Source organism: Pan paniscus, chromosome 5, assembly GCF_029289425.2.
Source record: "Pan paniscus chromosome 5, NHGRI_mPanPan1-v2.0_pri, whole genome shotgun sequence".
Classification (NCBI taxonomy): Eukaryota; Metazoa; Chordata; class Mammalia; order Primates; family Hominidae; genus Pan; species Pan paniscus.
This window is the reverse complement of record NC_073254.2, coordinates 171,601,455-171,619,588: the sequence shown is the minus strand read 5'-3', so window position 1 is coordinate 171,619,588 and position 18,134 is coordinate 171,601,455. Positions and strand designations below refer to the sequence as shown.

General features: G+C 41.3%; 1 protein-coding gene across 3 annotated transcripts in view; it reads right to left on the bottom strand.

Moving 5' to 3' along the window:
- Positions 1-18,134, bottom strand: part of CCDC170 (coiled-coil domain containing 170) — a 128,226-nt gene that overhangs the window by 25,541 nt on the left and 84,551 nt on the right. For all 3 annotated transcript variants that reach the window (XM_008963897.4, XM_063605036.1, XM_055114229.2), the window contains 2 exons: positions 9,489-9,689; positions 2,343-2,516 (listed from right to left, as the gene is read on the bottom strand). In XM_008963897.4, coding sequence (XP_008962145.2) covers positions 2,343-2,516; positions 9,489-9,689 — 375 coding nt within the window. The remainder of the gene's footprint in view (positions 1-2,342; positions 2,517-9,488; positions 9,690-18,134) is intronic.

The following is an 18,134-nucleotide window of genomic DNA, read 5'->3' as shown; positions in this document are numbered from 1 at the left end:
GCTGGCCTTGAACTCCTGGGTTCAAGAGGTCCACCTGCCTCAGCCTCCAAAAGTGCTGGGATTACAGGTGTAAGCCACCACACCTGGCTGAGAGTTGATATATTTTTAAAGTAAGATATACCAAGGAGATTTTTAAGTAAGCTTTGCTTTAAAGCTTTGCTTATACATATAAAATCTTAGAAATAAAAGGGACTGTAAGAAGGTTTCTTGGTCTTTATTATATGTCTGGCCTGTAAGGTCCACAAACTAAGCAGAGGATAGCTCCTCAAACATCATTTATCATTGGTAACCAAACCTAAAAAAGGAAATTAGAGTGATATTTAAGAAAATGACTATGGACTCTAGAGGGGGAAGAATCTTCCTGGGCTCCACATGTCACAATTAGTAGATGGAATATTAAGTACAGAAACCTCTGTCATCTGCTATAAACATCAGCATCAGAATCATATATTATCAAGTGTTCAAGCTGAAGACCATCAAAGTTCCCCTAATTATCTACTCTGCACTTGTAAAGTGGTAACAGGTGGAAAGACTTACTGAAATGCTGCTTTGAGTATCCTGCCTAACAGTGACAGCTGTGTCCATACCCAGATCATTTTTGAACAAGGCCTTTTTAATATTTCTCTAATCAAATTCCCTTTCTTAAGCTTCTTCATGTCAAATTCCACTCCAGGCTGGGCATGGTGGCTCATGCTTGTAATTCCAGCACTTTGGGAGGCCAAAGCGGGTGGATCACCTGAGGTCAGGAGTTCGAGACCAGCCTGACCAATATGGAGAAACCCTGTCTCTATTAAAAATACAAAATTAGCCAGGCATGGTTGCAGGTGCCTGTAATCCCAGATACTCGGGAGGCTGAGGCAGGAGAATCACCTGAACCCAGGAGGCAGAGGTTGCAGTGAGCCGAGATCGCACCATTGCACTCCAGCCTGGGTGACAAGAGCGAAACTCTGTCTCAAAAAAAAAAAAAGAAAAGAAAAGAAAATTCCACTCCATTGCAATTTTACACTGGTAAATTCTATAAACTGGTAAGTTTAATAATTATATAATTATTAAGAAGTAATGGTGTTGGATACTGAGAAAAAGAATCAATTATCTGAGCAGAACTTTGGAAAGAATCATAGCTGAATTTAATGTCTCTAATGGTAATAGGGTTTGTATGCTATCTTTTATAAAATATTTCTCAAGATATGGTAGTGGAGAAGAAGCCAAACATGAATACAGCATCTTCTGTGAGCCAAGGGTTTGAAAATGTTATTTATTAAAAACTAACAACTCCTTGGGGTATATAGCATCCCCATCTTAAATATGAGGAAACAGAGACAGAGAGGTATATAATTTGTTCAAGGTCACACAGCTTGATGGAACCAAATTGGGAGCCCAGATGTGACTCATTATACAGCATCTACACTGGAATTGTATCATAGCATTTCTCTCCTAAGAACTATTATAAGAATACATCTGTGTTTTCCTATTTCTTTCTCCAATACCAATAATTATGTAACTAATAATTATATTTTATCCCTTTCATCTATTCATTCATTGATTTAGTCTAAACTGTTTCTAACTCTTCCTTTGAGTGAAGAAAAGTAAGCCCTTCTCTCTCTGCTAGACTTTCTAGTGCAGCTGAGTTTACAAATGCAGAGGCTGCTAAATGTCCCCCCAGGTCTCCTCTTCTCCCAAAGTAATAGAAACTGTGAATTTTTTTCTAGCTAGGTAAATGGCTACCCAGAGTAAAGGCTACATTTGCAAGCCTCCCTTGCAGCTAGGTTTGACCACCAAAACATATTCTGGCCATGGGATATAAACAAAAGTTCATGTAGCAAATTCTGAGTGCCTTTTTCAAAAGATGCCTCTGCTCATTCTTTTGCAGCCCTATTCTTCACTCCTTTCTTCTCTTCTATCTTGAACACAGATATAATGGTTCTGGGCACCATTTGGAACCATGAGAATAAGGATCACCCTAGGGATGGGAAGTGAATCAGCTGAAATGAGCCTGGTTCCTTGAAGACTTTACAGAGGATAGTTGCCACACCAGCCCCCAACTTCCTGTCTCCAGGAATTTGTGTGAGAAAAAACAAACAAACAACAACAACAAAAAACTTCTACTTGCTTAAGTCACTGCCATTGTGGGTACCCATTACACACAGTGAAACACAACCTTAGGTGACAGATACACTTACCAACTCTTCAGACTTGAAATTGAGCCTCCAATTCTAAATACATATTTTTATAAGATGCTTCCTAGCTACACTGGTAAACATGGTGGCAGTACATTATTTTTCAATGTTTGGGTTTTTCAGAAATTTCTTCTCTCAATACTAGCAAGTTTCAATATCCCCTACCTTTCTCTGCAAATTGTGGGCAATGGTCTTGTTCTCAATGACTGCGTTGCTCTCAAGACGAACCAGCTGCTCTGTTCGAGCTAAAACCACGTCCAGCCGCATGTCAAAGCCAAGTTCGGCAGCCATCTGGTCCAACTTCATTTTCTGAGAAAGCTGATCCAGAAATTTAAGATACTAAACCCAAGAACAGAAACAAAAACGGGACATGAAAGTCAAAGTTAATGGGTGATCTCACAGAATCTCTTCCTCTTTCTCCCAAGCTTACAGGTAATTCTCCTTTGCAGAGAGCATGGAGCAGAGCATGGACTCTGACCCATATGTGGTAATAAATTCCTGAACCACCCTGCCAGTTCCCTGCCTACCCTTTGTCTGAATGCTCTTGACTCTCCTAGCCCTTGATGTTCATGTTCAATCGAATATTATATACTTTTCTTAACTCTGCCAAACAACACATTTGGCTATGTTTGATGACATCTTCATCTCTCTGCTTCGACAACTTGCTGCTGCAACCACGCCCCTCTCAGGCTAATCTAGCCCCTGGGATCCACCCATTGATATGGTTTGGCTGTGTCACCACTCATATCTCATCCTGAATTGTAGCTCCCATAATTCCCACATGTTGTGGGAAGGACCTAGTGGAAGATAATTGAATCATGGGGGCAGTTTCTCGCATACTGTTCTCATGGTAGTGAGTAAGTCTCATGACATCTGATGGTTTTATAAGGGGAAAACCCCTTTTGCTTGGCTCTCGTTCTCTCTCTTTGCCTGCCACCATGTAAGACATCCCTTACTCTTCCACCATGATTGTGAGGCCTCCCAAGCCACGTGGAACTGTGAGTCCATTAAACCTCTTTTTCTTTATAAATTACCCAGCCTCAGGTATGTCTAATTTATTTATTTGTTTATTTATTTATTTATTTTGAGACAGAGTCTTCCTCTGTCACCCAGGCTGGAGTACAGTGGCTTGATCTTGGCTCACTGCAGCCTCCGCCTCCCAGGTTCCGGCAATTCTCCTGCCTCAGCCTCCCAGGTAGCTGGGATTACAGGCACGGGCCACCATGCCTGGCTAATTTTTTTGTATTTTTAGCAGAGACGGGGTTTCACCATGTTGGCCAGGCTGGTCTCAAACTCCTGACCTCAGGTGATCCACCCATCTTGGCCTCCCAAAGTGCTAGGATTACAGGCATGAGCCACCGTGCCCAGCCTATGTCTTTGTCAACAGTGTGAAAATGGACTAACACACCCACCCATGCACCTTCCTTGGGAATTTTTCCCACCTAACTGGGCCCTGGCCTCAAAGGTGGTCACTGGCAACTTAGCCAGTTGCCACTTTACTCTTCTTAGGCTCTACATAGCACTCCAAACTCAAAGCTCACCATACAAACAAAATTTCGAACAACATTTTGGGGTCTTTTTTATTAATTAAGATGTTTTAGAAAATTTCTTTAAAATTTTTTAATGCAGGGCCAGGTGCGGTGGCTCATGCCTGTAATCCCAGCACTTTGGGAGGCTGAGGAGGGCAGATCACAAGGTCAGGAGATGGAGACCATCCTGGCTAACACAGTGAAACCCCGTCTCTACTAAAAATACAAAAAAAATAGCTGGGCGTGGTGGTGGGCACCTGTAGTCCCAGCTACTCGGGAGGCTGAGGCAGGAGAATGGTGTGAACCCGGGAGGCGGAGCTTACAGTGAGCCGAGATTGCACCACCGCACTCCAGCCTGGGCGACAGAGCAAGACTCCGCCTCAAAAAAAAAAAAAATTGTTTAATGCATCCAGGTTAAATGAACACCTCCCCCCTAAAACAGCGCTGTATAAAGGAAGTCAAGATTCATATTTTAGCAGTCTACAGTTAGAAAGCTATTTAAAGGTTTTCCTCTGCTTGATTTCTGTGGTTTATCTGGCAAGTCCACACATAGGACAATGCTTACTAAGTGCTTGCTGGATGAATAAATCAATCAATGAGTTTTCTATATCATCATTTTATGATTTGGGTTTTATCTTTGATATTTTCTTCTGATTGCAATAACTTATCCATCTGGCATTTTCAGGCAATTAAATGTTTAAATAGGTACAACTTTCTGCCAACTGAAGCACACCAGCTTAAAGCCCAGAACTAGCTATGTTTTAATTATCAGGATGAAATTATTTATAAGTGTATATTTTCCAATTTTGGCAAATAGCATACATATGAATACAATTTTATCTCTTCTTTATAAGTCACAGTCATTGCAAATATCACTTATTGCATTGTGCTACAATACCATAAACTGCTTTTGTCTCTACATCCTCAGGTTATCACTGTTTAATGCTGTATCAGCTATCTGGAATTTTTAATTTTTAACCTGTGTCCATGAAAGTGACCTAACTGCTATTGCTTGTATTTTACATAAAATAGATAAGTACCTATTACATGATGGTATGAAACCCTCTTTCTTTCTATTTCTACATATGACCCATCCATTTACTAGGCCAGGACTACAACAGGCAAAAGGGGATTAAGACAAGAGCAAGCCGAGACCCCATAGAGAAAGTTTCTATTTCAAGGATTTTGTCTATATTTCAAAAGATTAAGGTTACTAGAAACTTTTAACTTCATAGAAATGAAGGATTACTGTATATATTGTTCATTTGAATCACAGTTCAGCATAAATAAGAAACTGCATTCTACTGTCTTTGAGTCTGCCAGATTACCTGCATTTAGCATTTAAACTCTGTGCAACTTTGCTTTTCAATTTACATGATACTATCCATCCTTACCAGAACGTGCATTTCATATGCAGTTAGCGACGGAAAATTCACGACGGACAGTTAGCTTACATAATTTGCTTTCATAACTGAGAGTTATTTGAACACAATCCCAATTAAAATTAATGATTCATTTATAGTAAGGGAAGGGAAGAAATACCAATCCACCTGAAATTCTTGCCTTTAATATATTTCTTCTATAATTCAAATAATATTTATTGACTCTTTCTCTAGGCCCTGGAGAAATACAGGAAAAAATGATTTTTTCTGGCCTTAAGAAGCTTGGTATATTTGGAGAAGAAAAATTTAAAAACAATCCAATAATGGTAAAAAGTACCATGAGAGAGGCAGATGCATGTTGCTTGGAGAGCAAAAGGAAAGATAGGTAAGTCTCTTAGGGAAGACTGCCAGAGGAAGTGGTATTTGAGCTGAATCTCGAAGAGATTGCTGCTGCCAGGTGAAGGAGGTGAGGAGAACATTCTCTCGGTGAAAATAGCTGTGGGCAATGTAGGAGGCAGCTGGAGGACGCCAGACGAGTGCTGCTACAAATCTGCATGGAGGTCTTTAGGCTCCGTAATCACCACAGACCCCACCAGCGTCCTGCCACTCCCAGAAGGCTTCTGAGTTTGCCCCTCCTGGCAGGAGAAATTGCAGGGGAGAGGGAAGATGGAGAGGCCACCTGGCCAGCTCACAGAACGTGGGGCCATGGAAAAAGAAGGAATCTGTACCTGATCCTGGGGGCCCCAGAGAACCACTGACCAGTTTTAAGATAAAGAAAGATAAGATTAGGCATACCTTTCATTAAGACCTCCCTGGCAGCAATGAAGATAGTAAATCTGAGGCACAAAGAACAATGCTGGGAGCTCAGTTAGTAGGTTGTTTCCGTAGTCTGTGTTAATGAGCACAATTCTCAGAGCCAAAGCACAGCTGCTGGATATAGAGATGGGGGAGGCATTGCAGATCTAGTAAGGAGACAGGATTTACAGTGCTTAGGAATTGATTGAAAAGAGGGAAGTGTTGAAGATGGCTTGGGCAAATGGAGGCAGATTACCACCATGACTGAAGCAAGAGAGGGACAAATTTGAGCAGATGTCATTTCAGGTTTGAGTGTATTTTGGTGTTCACGGACAATGCAGGTGAAGCTGTCCAGCAGGCAGTTAGATGGCTTCCAATTTACATTACCATACTCAGGTGCAATATTTCATTTTGTTTGGTCGTGGTTGTTTTATTGTGTTTGTTTGTTTGTTTGTTTGTTTGTTTTGAGAGGGAGTCTCTGTCACCCAGGCTGGAGTACAATGGCGCAATCTTGGCTCACTGCAACCTCTGCCTCTCAAATTCAAGCGATTCTCCTGCCTCAGCTTCCTGGGTAGCTGGGATTACAGGCACACATCACCACACCTGGCTAATTTTTTGTATTTTTAGTAGAGATGGAGTTTCACTATGTTGGCCAGGCTGTTCTTGAACTTCTGACCTCAAGTGATCCACCCACCTCAGCCTCCTAAAGTGCTGAGATTATAGGCATGAGCCACCACATCTGGCCTGTTTTTGGTTTTTTGTTTGTTTGTTTGTTTTGAGACAGGGTCTCACTCTGTCACCTAGGCTGAAGTGGTATGATCTCAGCTCACTGCAACCTCCACCTCCCAGGCTCAAGCTATCCTCCCATCTCAGCCTCCCAGGTAGCTGGGACCACTAGTGTGTGCCACCATGCCCAGCTAAATTTTGTGTTTTTTGTAGAGATGGGGTTTCGCCATGTTGCCCAGGCTGGTCTTGAACTCCAGAGCTCAAACGATCCATCTGCCTCAACATCCCAAAGTGCTGGGATTATAGGTGTGAGCCACCAAACCCAGCCAATATTTCTTTACAAAATCAAATTTTCCACCATCACACCTTTACAGACATCTAATAGAAAAAGCTCCCTTCACTCTCCCAGACTTCTCAAATCTATCCCCTATTTCCATTCACAAAACCACTACTTGGTTCAGATCTTTATTATCTTCTGAACTGGGCTAGTCTGAACTGGACTATCTAACTGGACCAGTCAGGGAGCCACCAACTGGGTTCCCTACCTTCCCTCAGCTGTGTCCAACCCTTGGAAGGCAAGGACTTTTTTGCTTATCTGTGGTGGCAGATACCTCAAAAATTATGCATGGTTGTTTTTTGTTTGTTTTGTGTGTGTGTGTGTGTTTTTGTTGTTGTTTGTTTGTTTTAGCTTATCAGCTATCACTACTGTTAGTGTATTTTACGTGTGGCCCAAGACAATTCTTCTTCTTCCAATGTGGCCCAGGGAAGCCAAAAGGTTGGACACCCCTGCTACCCTCTAAGCCAGTCTGACTTGAGGGAAATCTTTCTTTTACTCAAAAACCTTCTCTGGCTTCCCATTACCTACGCAGTGAAGCCTCAGTCATTAGACCGACCTATCTCGATCATTCCTATACCTGCCTCCAGTGCCATCTCACGCCTTTGGTTTCGCCAAGTATCATGTCCCAGGCTCCCTGCACCTCATTCATTTCCTGAGCCATCTTTTCACACCTCCATTTCTTCTTTGTTCCTGCTATTCTTTCTGCCTCAAATTCCTTCCCACCTCTTCTGCCTGACAAATTCCTACTCATTCTTTAATGCTCCCCTCTTCTGTGAAGATGGCTCACTTACCACACAGAAAAAAAGTCATTGCTCCTTTTTCCAGGTTTCTGTTAAATTTTATACCTGTCTCCATCATGGCACTAATTGTACTATTTGCACTAATTGCACTATTGCACCATTGTACTATTGCACTAAGTGCACTAATTGCACTATTATACTATTACACCCCGATCTCCCTGTCTCATCTGCTAGACTTGATTTTCCACAGACACCTTTGGCACATCTTTGCATATCCAACCTCAATGCAGGCATGACAATTCCTCAATGTTTTAAGTACAGAAGATTGAAAAGGAATATGTTATTTCAGTGTAGATGTTTCAACTTTAGAGCATTTTTCATGCCAAATTTGGCATCGAGGCTCTTGAGCCTGTGTGCCTCCCTTTCCCTTCCCACACTCCCTCCTGCAGACACTTTCAGTCCATACTTTCCCCCCCATCCTGTCCAGCAAAACCTTTCTTTGATCTTGTTTTTCACAGCCACTGCCTCATGCCTCTCTTCTCTTTGGTCACCAGACTTCACACTGGTCTACTAGGAGGTCGCTCCCCTTCCTCTCAAGTCTCCCCTCAGCACAAACAAACTGGCTTTTGCTCTCCACCGCTCCACCAAAACTGCCTCTCAAAGATCACTGACAGTCTCCCCTCATTCGAATCCTCAGTGCGGGCTCCTTCTCTTCCCGTCTAACTCTCCTCTCCCACTGGGTTATCAGTGCCATTGTTTCCGAGACCCTCCATGCCACAATCTCAGCTCCACGGGGACATCACGCTATCTTTCTAAAATACTGCAATGTGGCCTGGCACGGTGGCTCACACCTGTAATCCCAGCACTTTGGGAAGCCGAGGTGGGCAGATCATGAGGTCAGGAGATCGAGACCATCCCAGCTAACACGGTGAAACCCCATCTCTACTAAAAATACAAAAAATTAGCCGGGCGTGGTGGTGGGCGCCTGTAATCCCAGCTACTCGGGAGGCTGAGGCAGGAGAATGGTGTGAACCCGGGAGGCGGAGGTTGCAGTGAGCCGAGATCATGCCACTGCACTCCAGCCTGGGCGACAGAGCAAGACTCTGTCTCAAAAAAATAGAAATAATAAACATAAACATAAAATAAAATAAAATACTGCAATGCTCACACTTACCACACTTCATATTCTACAGAGTAAAGAACACTCCATCTTCATCGTCTAAGCCATTCCAGTCTTTTCTCTTGCCACAGACCCACCAAGAATAACATGTTCCAGCCATGGAGGATTCACCATTTTGCGTCCTCTGAATATACTATGCACTTGCCAGATTTCATGCCTTTCTTCAAACTGTTTCCCCGACAGTATCTGTCTCCTCTCTCCACTATAATCTGACTTATCTTTCAAAAATGAACTTAATTATCTCCTCTCCTATAAAATCTTCCCTTTATCTGGAAGTTCCTACAGCACTTTATTAATTCAATACATATAACACGTATAAACTTATAGTACAGCAAATTATCTGAGTATCTGTCTCCCCTATTGAATTATGAGCCTTTAAGATCAGGAACTGTGTATTATTCATATTTTAGCTTGCCAAACCTTTAGGACCTCATATATGGTAGGCATTCAATAAACACTTGTTGAGTTTAATTAAATTAATTTGAATCAAGGAAGCTCCAAACCCATTGTTCCTTGAAATTGACTTAACCAAACTAAATACTGTAAAATTCAGGATATTTTCAGGTAAAATTTTCTACTACAACAGATGCTTCCACTCATGGACACGCCCTCGGGTCATTACTTTTTGTTTCTCAAAATTCAAGTTGTCTCGCAAAACACCTCCAGAAACCAGCTCTGCCTCCAGGTGTGTCAGCTGACCCTGAAGAGTCTCCAACATATTCTCTGCTTTCTGGGCCCTCTGGAGAGCTTTCTGGTGAAACCCAGACTCCTTTCCCAACTGTTCAACAAGCTCAGATATTTGGGCTTCAAGCTGGGAGACCATCTGGAAACAAAGAAACAGATCAAGAATAAGCCTTGTTTCAGATGCAAGGAAGTGTTCACATCTACTGCTCTGCCTAAGCAGCATAACTGTTTATGATACCAACTTCCAGATTATTTGTAAAAATCCCATTTAAAATATGTAATTGATAGCTGTATTTGCCTCTGTTTGAAATAATCTACTTTCATTATTGAATTAAATTTTTCGATTGGTATTTTTAATTTTTATATAATTCTTTTATCAGGTTAATCAATAAAAATTTATGGATAACATTTACTTACCCCAAAACTATTGCTAAGAGTTTCAAAGTTTAGTAGGAAAAAGAATTAAGACAAAAAGTACTGTAAAAATCTACAAAGAGTCATTCCCCAGAAAAATTCTTTCACCATTTTGAGTTGACTTAAGATTAGACAGTGAGATAATCTTGGTAGGTAACATTGAGGTATTACAGGGAATTCATGTACAGATATATGCTTTTTCAAACTTTTTTCAGCTTTCTGTTGAAGATTGGTTACCTATGCCCTAAACTCCAGGGATGCTGACTCTACACTACATAGTTATAGAGTAATACCATTTTTGCATTGGAGAGGTCAACATCTCTTTAATATGGTGACTCTAAATAAGGTCAGTGTCAATGTACAAGAGAGCAGGGGAATCTGAGTACTGTCCCATGTTAAAGTCCCTCCAGGCTCTCCACAACCCACCTGATTTGCCCAATGCTCCCATCCTTCCCAGGAGTTCCTCTTTTTGTCCTGATCATTCCGTTAAAACAAGAGTGCAGGTTTACCAAGGACCTCAGGGACACTCTCAGAAAACTCAAACTGATTTTACTAAATCCAGTTTCATAAAATGTTGAATTCAATAAAACCACCAAGCCTAGGGTGATAAATTTGTTTTCTTTCGATGGTTTATTTTGGAAGAGAAGAGGGAAAACATAGTATTTACATAACAGTACAGTACCATTCTCACAGAAATGGAAACATCCTGACTGTTTCAGATTTTTACTGTCTAAATTTTTAAAAAGAAAACAATTTCTGTTTGCCCATCTATAAACACCCATGCTTAAACACGTAATCTGCCTTTAAACTTTTTGAAAGGCTATTATATGGGAGAAAAAAAGGATTTGTTCTGAGTTACCCTCGGAGCCTATATTGAGAACCAATAGGTATAAATCAGAGAAGAAATTCCATATTTATGAAAGGAAAATGTTTTCCCCAGTTCCTATAATTCTAAAGTAAGATATCCCCATAAAATTTCTTTTAACCACAAAAAGTATAAACAAGCAAAAAACAATCCCCTGTGATCCCACCACCCAGAGGCAAAAGCCATTAATATTTTTAAATAATTTGTTTTGTGTATTGTTAAAATATAGTTGAAACATTATACACGCAATTTCGTGTCTTTGTTTTTACCTAATTATTCTCATGCCGTCTGAAATTCTTAATTAACATTTTAATGGCTGCATTAAGAATTCATCATGAGAATGTGTCATCATTCACTTAAGCATTCCTTTATAAGAAAGGAAAAACTCTTCCCTGTGAGGTCTGGGGAAAAAATTAAAAATAATAAATAATCAAAATAAAGAAGAAAGGGAAAACTTTACAATGATTACAGCTGTGTAAAGACACTGTCCAGTAGGGAGTGGATTCCCAGTCACCGAAGATGGCCGGAAATTGGCTAACTACAGGCACATCTCACTTTATTGCACTTACTTTATTGCTCTTCATAGATATTTTAGTTTTTTACAAATTGAAGGTTTGTGGCAACCCTGCATTAAGCAAGTCTATCAGCGTCATTTTTCTGACAGCACACACTCACTTTGTGTCCCTGTGTCACATTTCGGCAATACTAGCAATATTTCAAACATTTTCATTACTATGATATCTGTTATGGTGATCTGTGATCAGAGATCTTTGATGTTACTATTGCAGTGTTTGGGGTGCCACAAACCACTCCCATATAAGTCAGTGAACTTAAATGATAAATGTGTACGTTCTGACTTTTCCACTAACTGGCTGACCCCACTTCCTCTCCTTGGGCCTCCCTGTTTCCTGAGACACAACAATATTCACATTAAGCCAGTTAATAACCTTACAATGGCCTCTAAGTTTTCAAATGAAAGGAAGAGTCAGGCTGGGCATAGTGGCTCACGCCTGTAATCCCAGCACTTTGGGAGGCCAAAGTGGGTGGATCACCTGAAGTCAGGAGTTCAAGACCAGCCTGGCCAACATGGCGAAACCCCATCTCTACTGAAAATACAAAAATTAGCTGGACGTGATGGCTCATGCCTGTAGTCCCAGCTACTTGGAAGGCTGAGGCAGGAGAATCACCTGAACCTGGTAGGCAGAGGTTGTAGTGAGCCAACATCACGCCACTGCACTCCAGCCTAGGTGACAGAATGAGACTTCCATCTCAAATAAAAAAAAACAAAGGAAGAGTCGCACTTCTCTCATTTTAACTCAAAAGCTAGAAATGACTAAGCTTAGTAAGAAAGGCATGTTGAAATCTGAGATCGGCCAAAAATTGGGCCTCTTATTCCAATTAGCCAAGTTGGGAATAGAAAGGAAGCATTCTTGAAGGAAATTAAAAGTGCTACTCCAGGCCAGGCACGGTGGCTCACACCTGTAATCCCAGCACTTTGGGAAGCCAAGGTGGGTGGATCACCTGAGGTCAGGAGTTCAAGACTAGGCTGACCAGTATGGTGAAACCCCATCTCTACTAAAAATACAAAAATTAGCCAGGCGTGGTGGCAGGCGCCTGTAGTCGCAGCTACTCAGGAGGCTGAGACAGGAGAATCACTTTAACCCGGGAGGCAGAGGTTGCAGTGAGCTGAGATTGCGCCATTGCACTCCAGCCTGGGTGATAGAGCAAGACTCCATCTCAAAAAAAAAAAAAAAAAAGTGCTACTCCAGTAAACACACCGATACAGTGTGGATATTTGTCCTCTCTAAATTGCATGTTAAAATTTGATCCTCACAGTTGGAGGTGGGCCTAGTGGGAGCTGTTTGGTTCATGGAAGCAGATCCTTCATGAATGACTTGGTGTCATTCTCGCAGAATTGAGTGACTGCTCACTCTTAGTTCCCATGAGATCTGGTTGTTGAAAAGAGCCTGGCACCTCCTCCTCTCTCTCCCTTTCTTCCTCTCTGGCCATGTGATGCCTGCTCCCCTTCATCTTCTGCCATGAGTGAAAGTTTCTTGAGGTTCATTGCCAGAAGTAGATGGCACTGTGCTTCTTGTATAGCCTGCAGAACCATGAGCCAAATAAACCTCTTTTCTTTATAAATTACTCAGCCTCAGGTATTCTTCTATGGCAACACAAAAGGACTAAGACACACACAAATGATAAGAAAAAAAACAGCCTTATTGCTGATATGGAGAAAGTTTGAGTGGTCTGAATAGACATCAAACCAGCCATAACATTCCCTTAAGCCAAAGCCTAATCCAAAGCAAGGCCCTAACTCTCCTTAAATCTATGAAGCCTAAGAGAGGTGAACAAGCTGCAGAAGAAAAGTTTGAAACTAGTAGAGATTGATTCATGAGATTTAAAGAAAGAAGCCATCTCCATAACATAAAAGTACAAGATAGAGCAGTAAGTGCTGATGTAGAAGCTGAGGCAAGTTATCCACAAGATCTAGCTAAGATCATTGATGAAGGTGGCGACACCAAACAACAGACTTTCAATGTAGCCAAAACAGCCTTCTATGGGAAGAGGTTGCCATTTAGGACTTTCATAGCTAAAGAGAAGTCAATGCCTGCCTTCAAAGCTTCAAAGAACAGGCTGACTCTCTTGTTAGAGGTTTATGCACCTGGTGACTTGAAGTTGAGGCCAGTGCTCATTTACCATTCTGAAGACCCTAGGCCCCTTAAGAAATATGCTAAATCTATTCTGACTGTGCTCTAGAAATGGAACAGCAAAGCTGGATGACAGCACATCTGTTCACATCAAGTTTTACTGAATATTTCAAGCCCACAGTTGAGACCTGTGGCTCAGTAAAAGATTCCTTTCAAAATATTACTGCTCGTTGACAACATACCTGGTCACCCACGAACTCTGATGGAGATGTACAAAGAGATGAATGTTGTCTTCACAGCTACTAACACAGCATTCATTCTGCAGCCCATGGATCAAGGAGTAATTCTGACTTTAAAGTCTTATTATGTAAGAAATATACTTCATAAGGCTACAGCTGCCATAGAGAGTGATTCCTCTGATGGATCTGGGCAAAGTAAATTGAAAACCTTCTGGAAAGGATTCACTACTCTTGATACCATTAAAGACATTCATAAATCATAAGAGGATGTCAAAATAACATCATAGATGTCATCTATGAGATGATTCTGAGGGGTTCAGGACTTCAGTGGAGGAAGTAACTGCAGATGTGGTGGAAATAGCAAGAGAACTAGAATTAGAAATGGAGCCTAAAGATGTGACTGAATTGCTGTAACCTCATGATCAAACTTGAATGGATGAAGAGTTGCTTCTCATGGATGAGCAAAGAAAATTATTGAGATGAAATTTACTCCTAGTGAAGATGCTTGAACATTGTTGAAATGACAATAAGCATTTAGAATATTACATAAATTTAGCTGACAATAAAGCAGCAAGGTTTGAGAGGATTGACCTCAATTTAGAAAGAAGTTCTGCTGTTGGTAAAACGCTATCAAATAGCTCACATGCTACGGAGAAATCTTTTGAGAAAAAAAAGAGTCAATTGTTGTTTTCAGCTACATTGTTGTCTTATTTTAAGAAATTGCCACAGCCACCCAACCTTCAGGAACCATCACTCTGATCAGCAGTAACCATCAACATTACAGCAAAACCCTCCACCAGCAAAAAGATTATGACTTGCTGAAGGCTAAGATGATTGTTAGCACTTCTTAGCAATAAAGTATTTTTAATTAAAGTATCTATATTGTTTTTTAGATATAGGTTTATTGCACACTTAATAGACTACATAGTCTAGTATAAACATAACTTTTATATGCACTGAGAAACCAAAAAAAAATTGTGTGACTCACTTTATTGTGACACTTGCTTTGTCGCAGTGGTCTCTGAGGTACGCTTATACCAATTAAGAATGTTGCAATGCAGATTGAAGTGCTACATGAGGAAGGTTAGACCACCTGAGCTCTAAACTCTTCAATCCTGTGCTTCCATGGCTCTCAAGCTTCCAGACCTATAATTCAATTAATTTAACACTTCTGTGTGTGTGCTTGAAATTAGATATTTGATGGTAAGCTATTCAGAGCCACATCCAAGGAATTACATTTACCAAGGAAATTTTTAGTGTCATCCCAGAACATGAAGCTCTGAGAAACCTCATTTCTTATTTCCTACCTTTCCTGCTTACCAATAATAAAAAATCTACTGATACATTCATAGTTATATTAGTAAGTATACCTTACTAATATAGCAGATAAATCTGATCTTAACGCAAGAGAAACAGTATTTATCTTGATATAACAAATAATGTAATCTACAGAAAAATGTCCACAAGATGCTGCCTCCTAAGGGACTGATTTGCATTATTAGAAGTATAGCACATCAGGAGATGTGGTTTCATGTTGGACTGCAAACAGGAAGTGAGTATTTCTACCTGAAGACCCTTCAACATCTCCTATACCACAAATGACATAGCGGAGAGAATGAAACCAAAGAGAAAATTGATTCAATAAACCTCAAGCGGAGAGAGGGAGAACTGTGTGATCAGTTAGCCATAGTCAGCACACCACCGACTTTACTGGAAAAAAGCAAGCCTTCTGTAGACATCAATCAGTATGGTCTCCATTCTGAAGCTGATGCCCAGAGTAACTGCAGTAAGTTAGACTAAGGGAGTGATACTGACCCTAAAGGAAGATATAAGCATCTGACGTAGACCAGAGTGCAGGACGGGGGCTTTGGAGTCAGATAGCCCTGGTTTCAATTTCCCCTGTACCACTTACTAGCAGGTTAACTGAAGCAAGTAACTAATCTCTCTGAAATTCGTAGACTTTGCTATGAAGACTCAGTGAGCTGATTTAGATAATTTGACCCCTACAGTATTTCACACCATATTGAAGTTCAACACATCGTGTCCATTTCCGTCATCAGGGTTACTGCTCCAGTGTATGAGTTCCGTCAATCCTATGCTGTCACCATGAGGAGCTAAAGAACCCTCCAGGAATTGTCCTATGTCATGTTTCTCAAACTATTTTCAGCATAGTCTTTCTCTCAACTAGAAGTCTTTCTAGGAAGAACAAATAAGGGACAAATGTGTTTGAATCAAAGGCAAGAAGGTCTCTCTTGCATCTTCACCCCATCTGGACCTGAGGGTGCTCTACAGAGCCTTGAGACTCAGCAAAGTGCGACTTTAAAACCACTAATACGTAGATCGCTGAAATTTGCAGGGGATACCTGCCATGCCAAGATTCTTGTGTCCAGAGAGAAGAAAACAGCTGAGAGCCCTCCTGCACTCTATCAGATCACAGAACGTAGCTTCAGAAGCTTATTTAGGTGTCAGTGCATATGACACCACTAAGTTTTTTTCTAACTAAATTTAGATAAATTAATTCAAATAAATTAACTTTCCATTCTGACTTATTCTTGGGAACATCAAATGCCAGTGCCTGAGTGAACATATGTGCTCCACCAAAACCGTAAACTTGTGCTGTTTTTCACACCAAAAAGTCTAAACAATAAATAAGCCTTTCTTTCTTTTCTTTTCTTTTTCTTAGGATCATTTCTTAACATATACCCAATATTCTATGGGACAAAATGCACCAGATATTTCAACACTAGAGGTGGGCAGTGGGGGGTGAGGGGTGAAGAATACATACCTTTAAACAAAAAAGATATTTTTTTGTTTGTGCCTTTTTTTTAAAACAAAAAGCACAATATAGTTAAAGAATAAGCTGCATGGTTTTTAGAAGTAAAGTCATAATGCCCTAAAAGATTTAATTCACTCCCCAGGGACAACTATGTGTTGATTTCACCAGAGAGACATTTTTGTCCTAAAATTAAACCAAATAGAAGCCAAAAAGTTCTACACTGAAAGAGCCATTTGGGTCACTTGAAGTCCAGTTCCTTTTAGACATAAACTCTTTTCCAATTATTCAAGCTATAATTTTCACTTGGGGAATATGTAAGTTATCAGGTACTAGAAAGCGTTGACCAAATCCTCCTTCCCTCCTGTTGGCTTGTGTGGCCAGCACTGTTGACTGGCTAACCCTATCCCACCTCCTCTGTTCATCTCAACTTTTGTTTTAAGTTAAATTAGGTCCCCCCAAAAAAAGATATGTTGAAGCCCCCCAGTACCTCAGAATGCGACTTTCTTTAGAAATCGGGTCTTTAGAGTGGTGATGAAGTGAAAACGAGGTCCCTAAGGTGGACCCTAATCCAAGATGACTGGGGTCCTTATAAGAGGGGAAATTTGGACACAAAGACCGACATGCATAGAGGAAGGCAATGTGAAGACACAGGAAGAACACTATCCCTACAACAAAGAATGCAATGCCTGAGGCCAGCAGAAGCTAGAAGTGAGGCATGGGACAGACTCTCCCTCACAGCCCTCAGAAGGAACCAACCTTACTGACACCTTGATCCCAGACTTCTCATCTCCAGAACTGTGAGGCAAGAACTTTCTGTTATTTAAGCCGCCCAGTTGCGGTACTTTGTCATAGCAGCCCCAGGAAACTCATATAACTGGAGAGGCTGGAAAAGCTGAAACTTCCATCTGTTCACTCTCTCAGATGCCTCTGTAGCCCGGAGCAACCGCGCAGCATAATTTTGGACAATGAAATGTCCCAAATGGAAGTGTGCTGGTTCTTCTGGGAAGATGCTCACTTTAGTAGGTGGCAGGGTTAAGAACAGAGCAGGAGAATGATAATCGGGCTCTGAGATCAGAATGGGGAGGAGGGGGCTGTGGAGCACATCTCCAGTCCTTTACAGCAGAGATCGCCAGCCTTTTTGTCACCAGAGACTGGTTTCGTGGATGACAATTTTTGTGTCAGAATGAAACTGTTCCACCTCAGATCATCATGGATTAGATTCTCATAAGATGCATGCAACCTAGATCCCTCGCATGCACAGTTCGCAATAGCGTTCACCTTCCTATGAGAATCTAATGCCGCTGCTGATCTGACAGGAGGTGAACTCAGGCAGCAATGCTCGCTCGCCCACCGCTCACCTCCTCCTGTGCAGCCCATTTCCTACTAGGCCAGGCACTGGTGCGGGTGCGCAGCCAGAGGGTTGGAGACCCTTGCTTTATAGCATCAGGGGGGGTCCTCACAGCTCCCACAGAGCCCCTGGACCAGCAAACACCTCAAGGAAGGAAATAAAGCCTTAGGTGTACCTAAAGCAGAACAGGAAAAATGTCCAGATAGAGGTGAAGAAGAAAACAAAATTGCCTCACAATTCTAAAGTAAAATCTGAAAATGTCGTAACTTTCTGTCATTGTGCAAGAAGTCA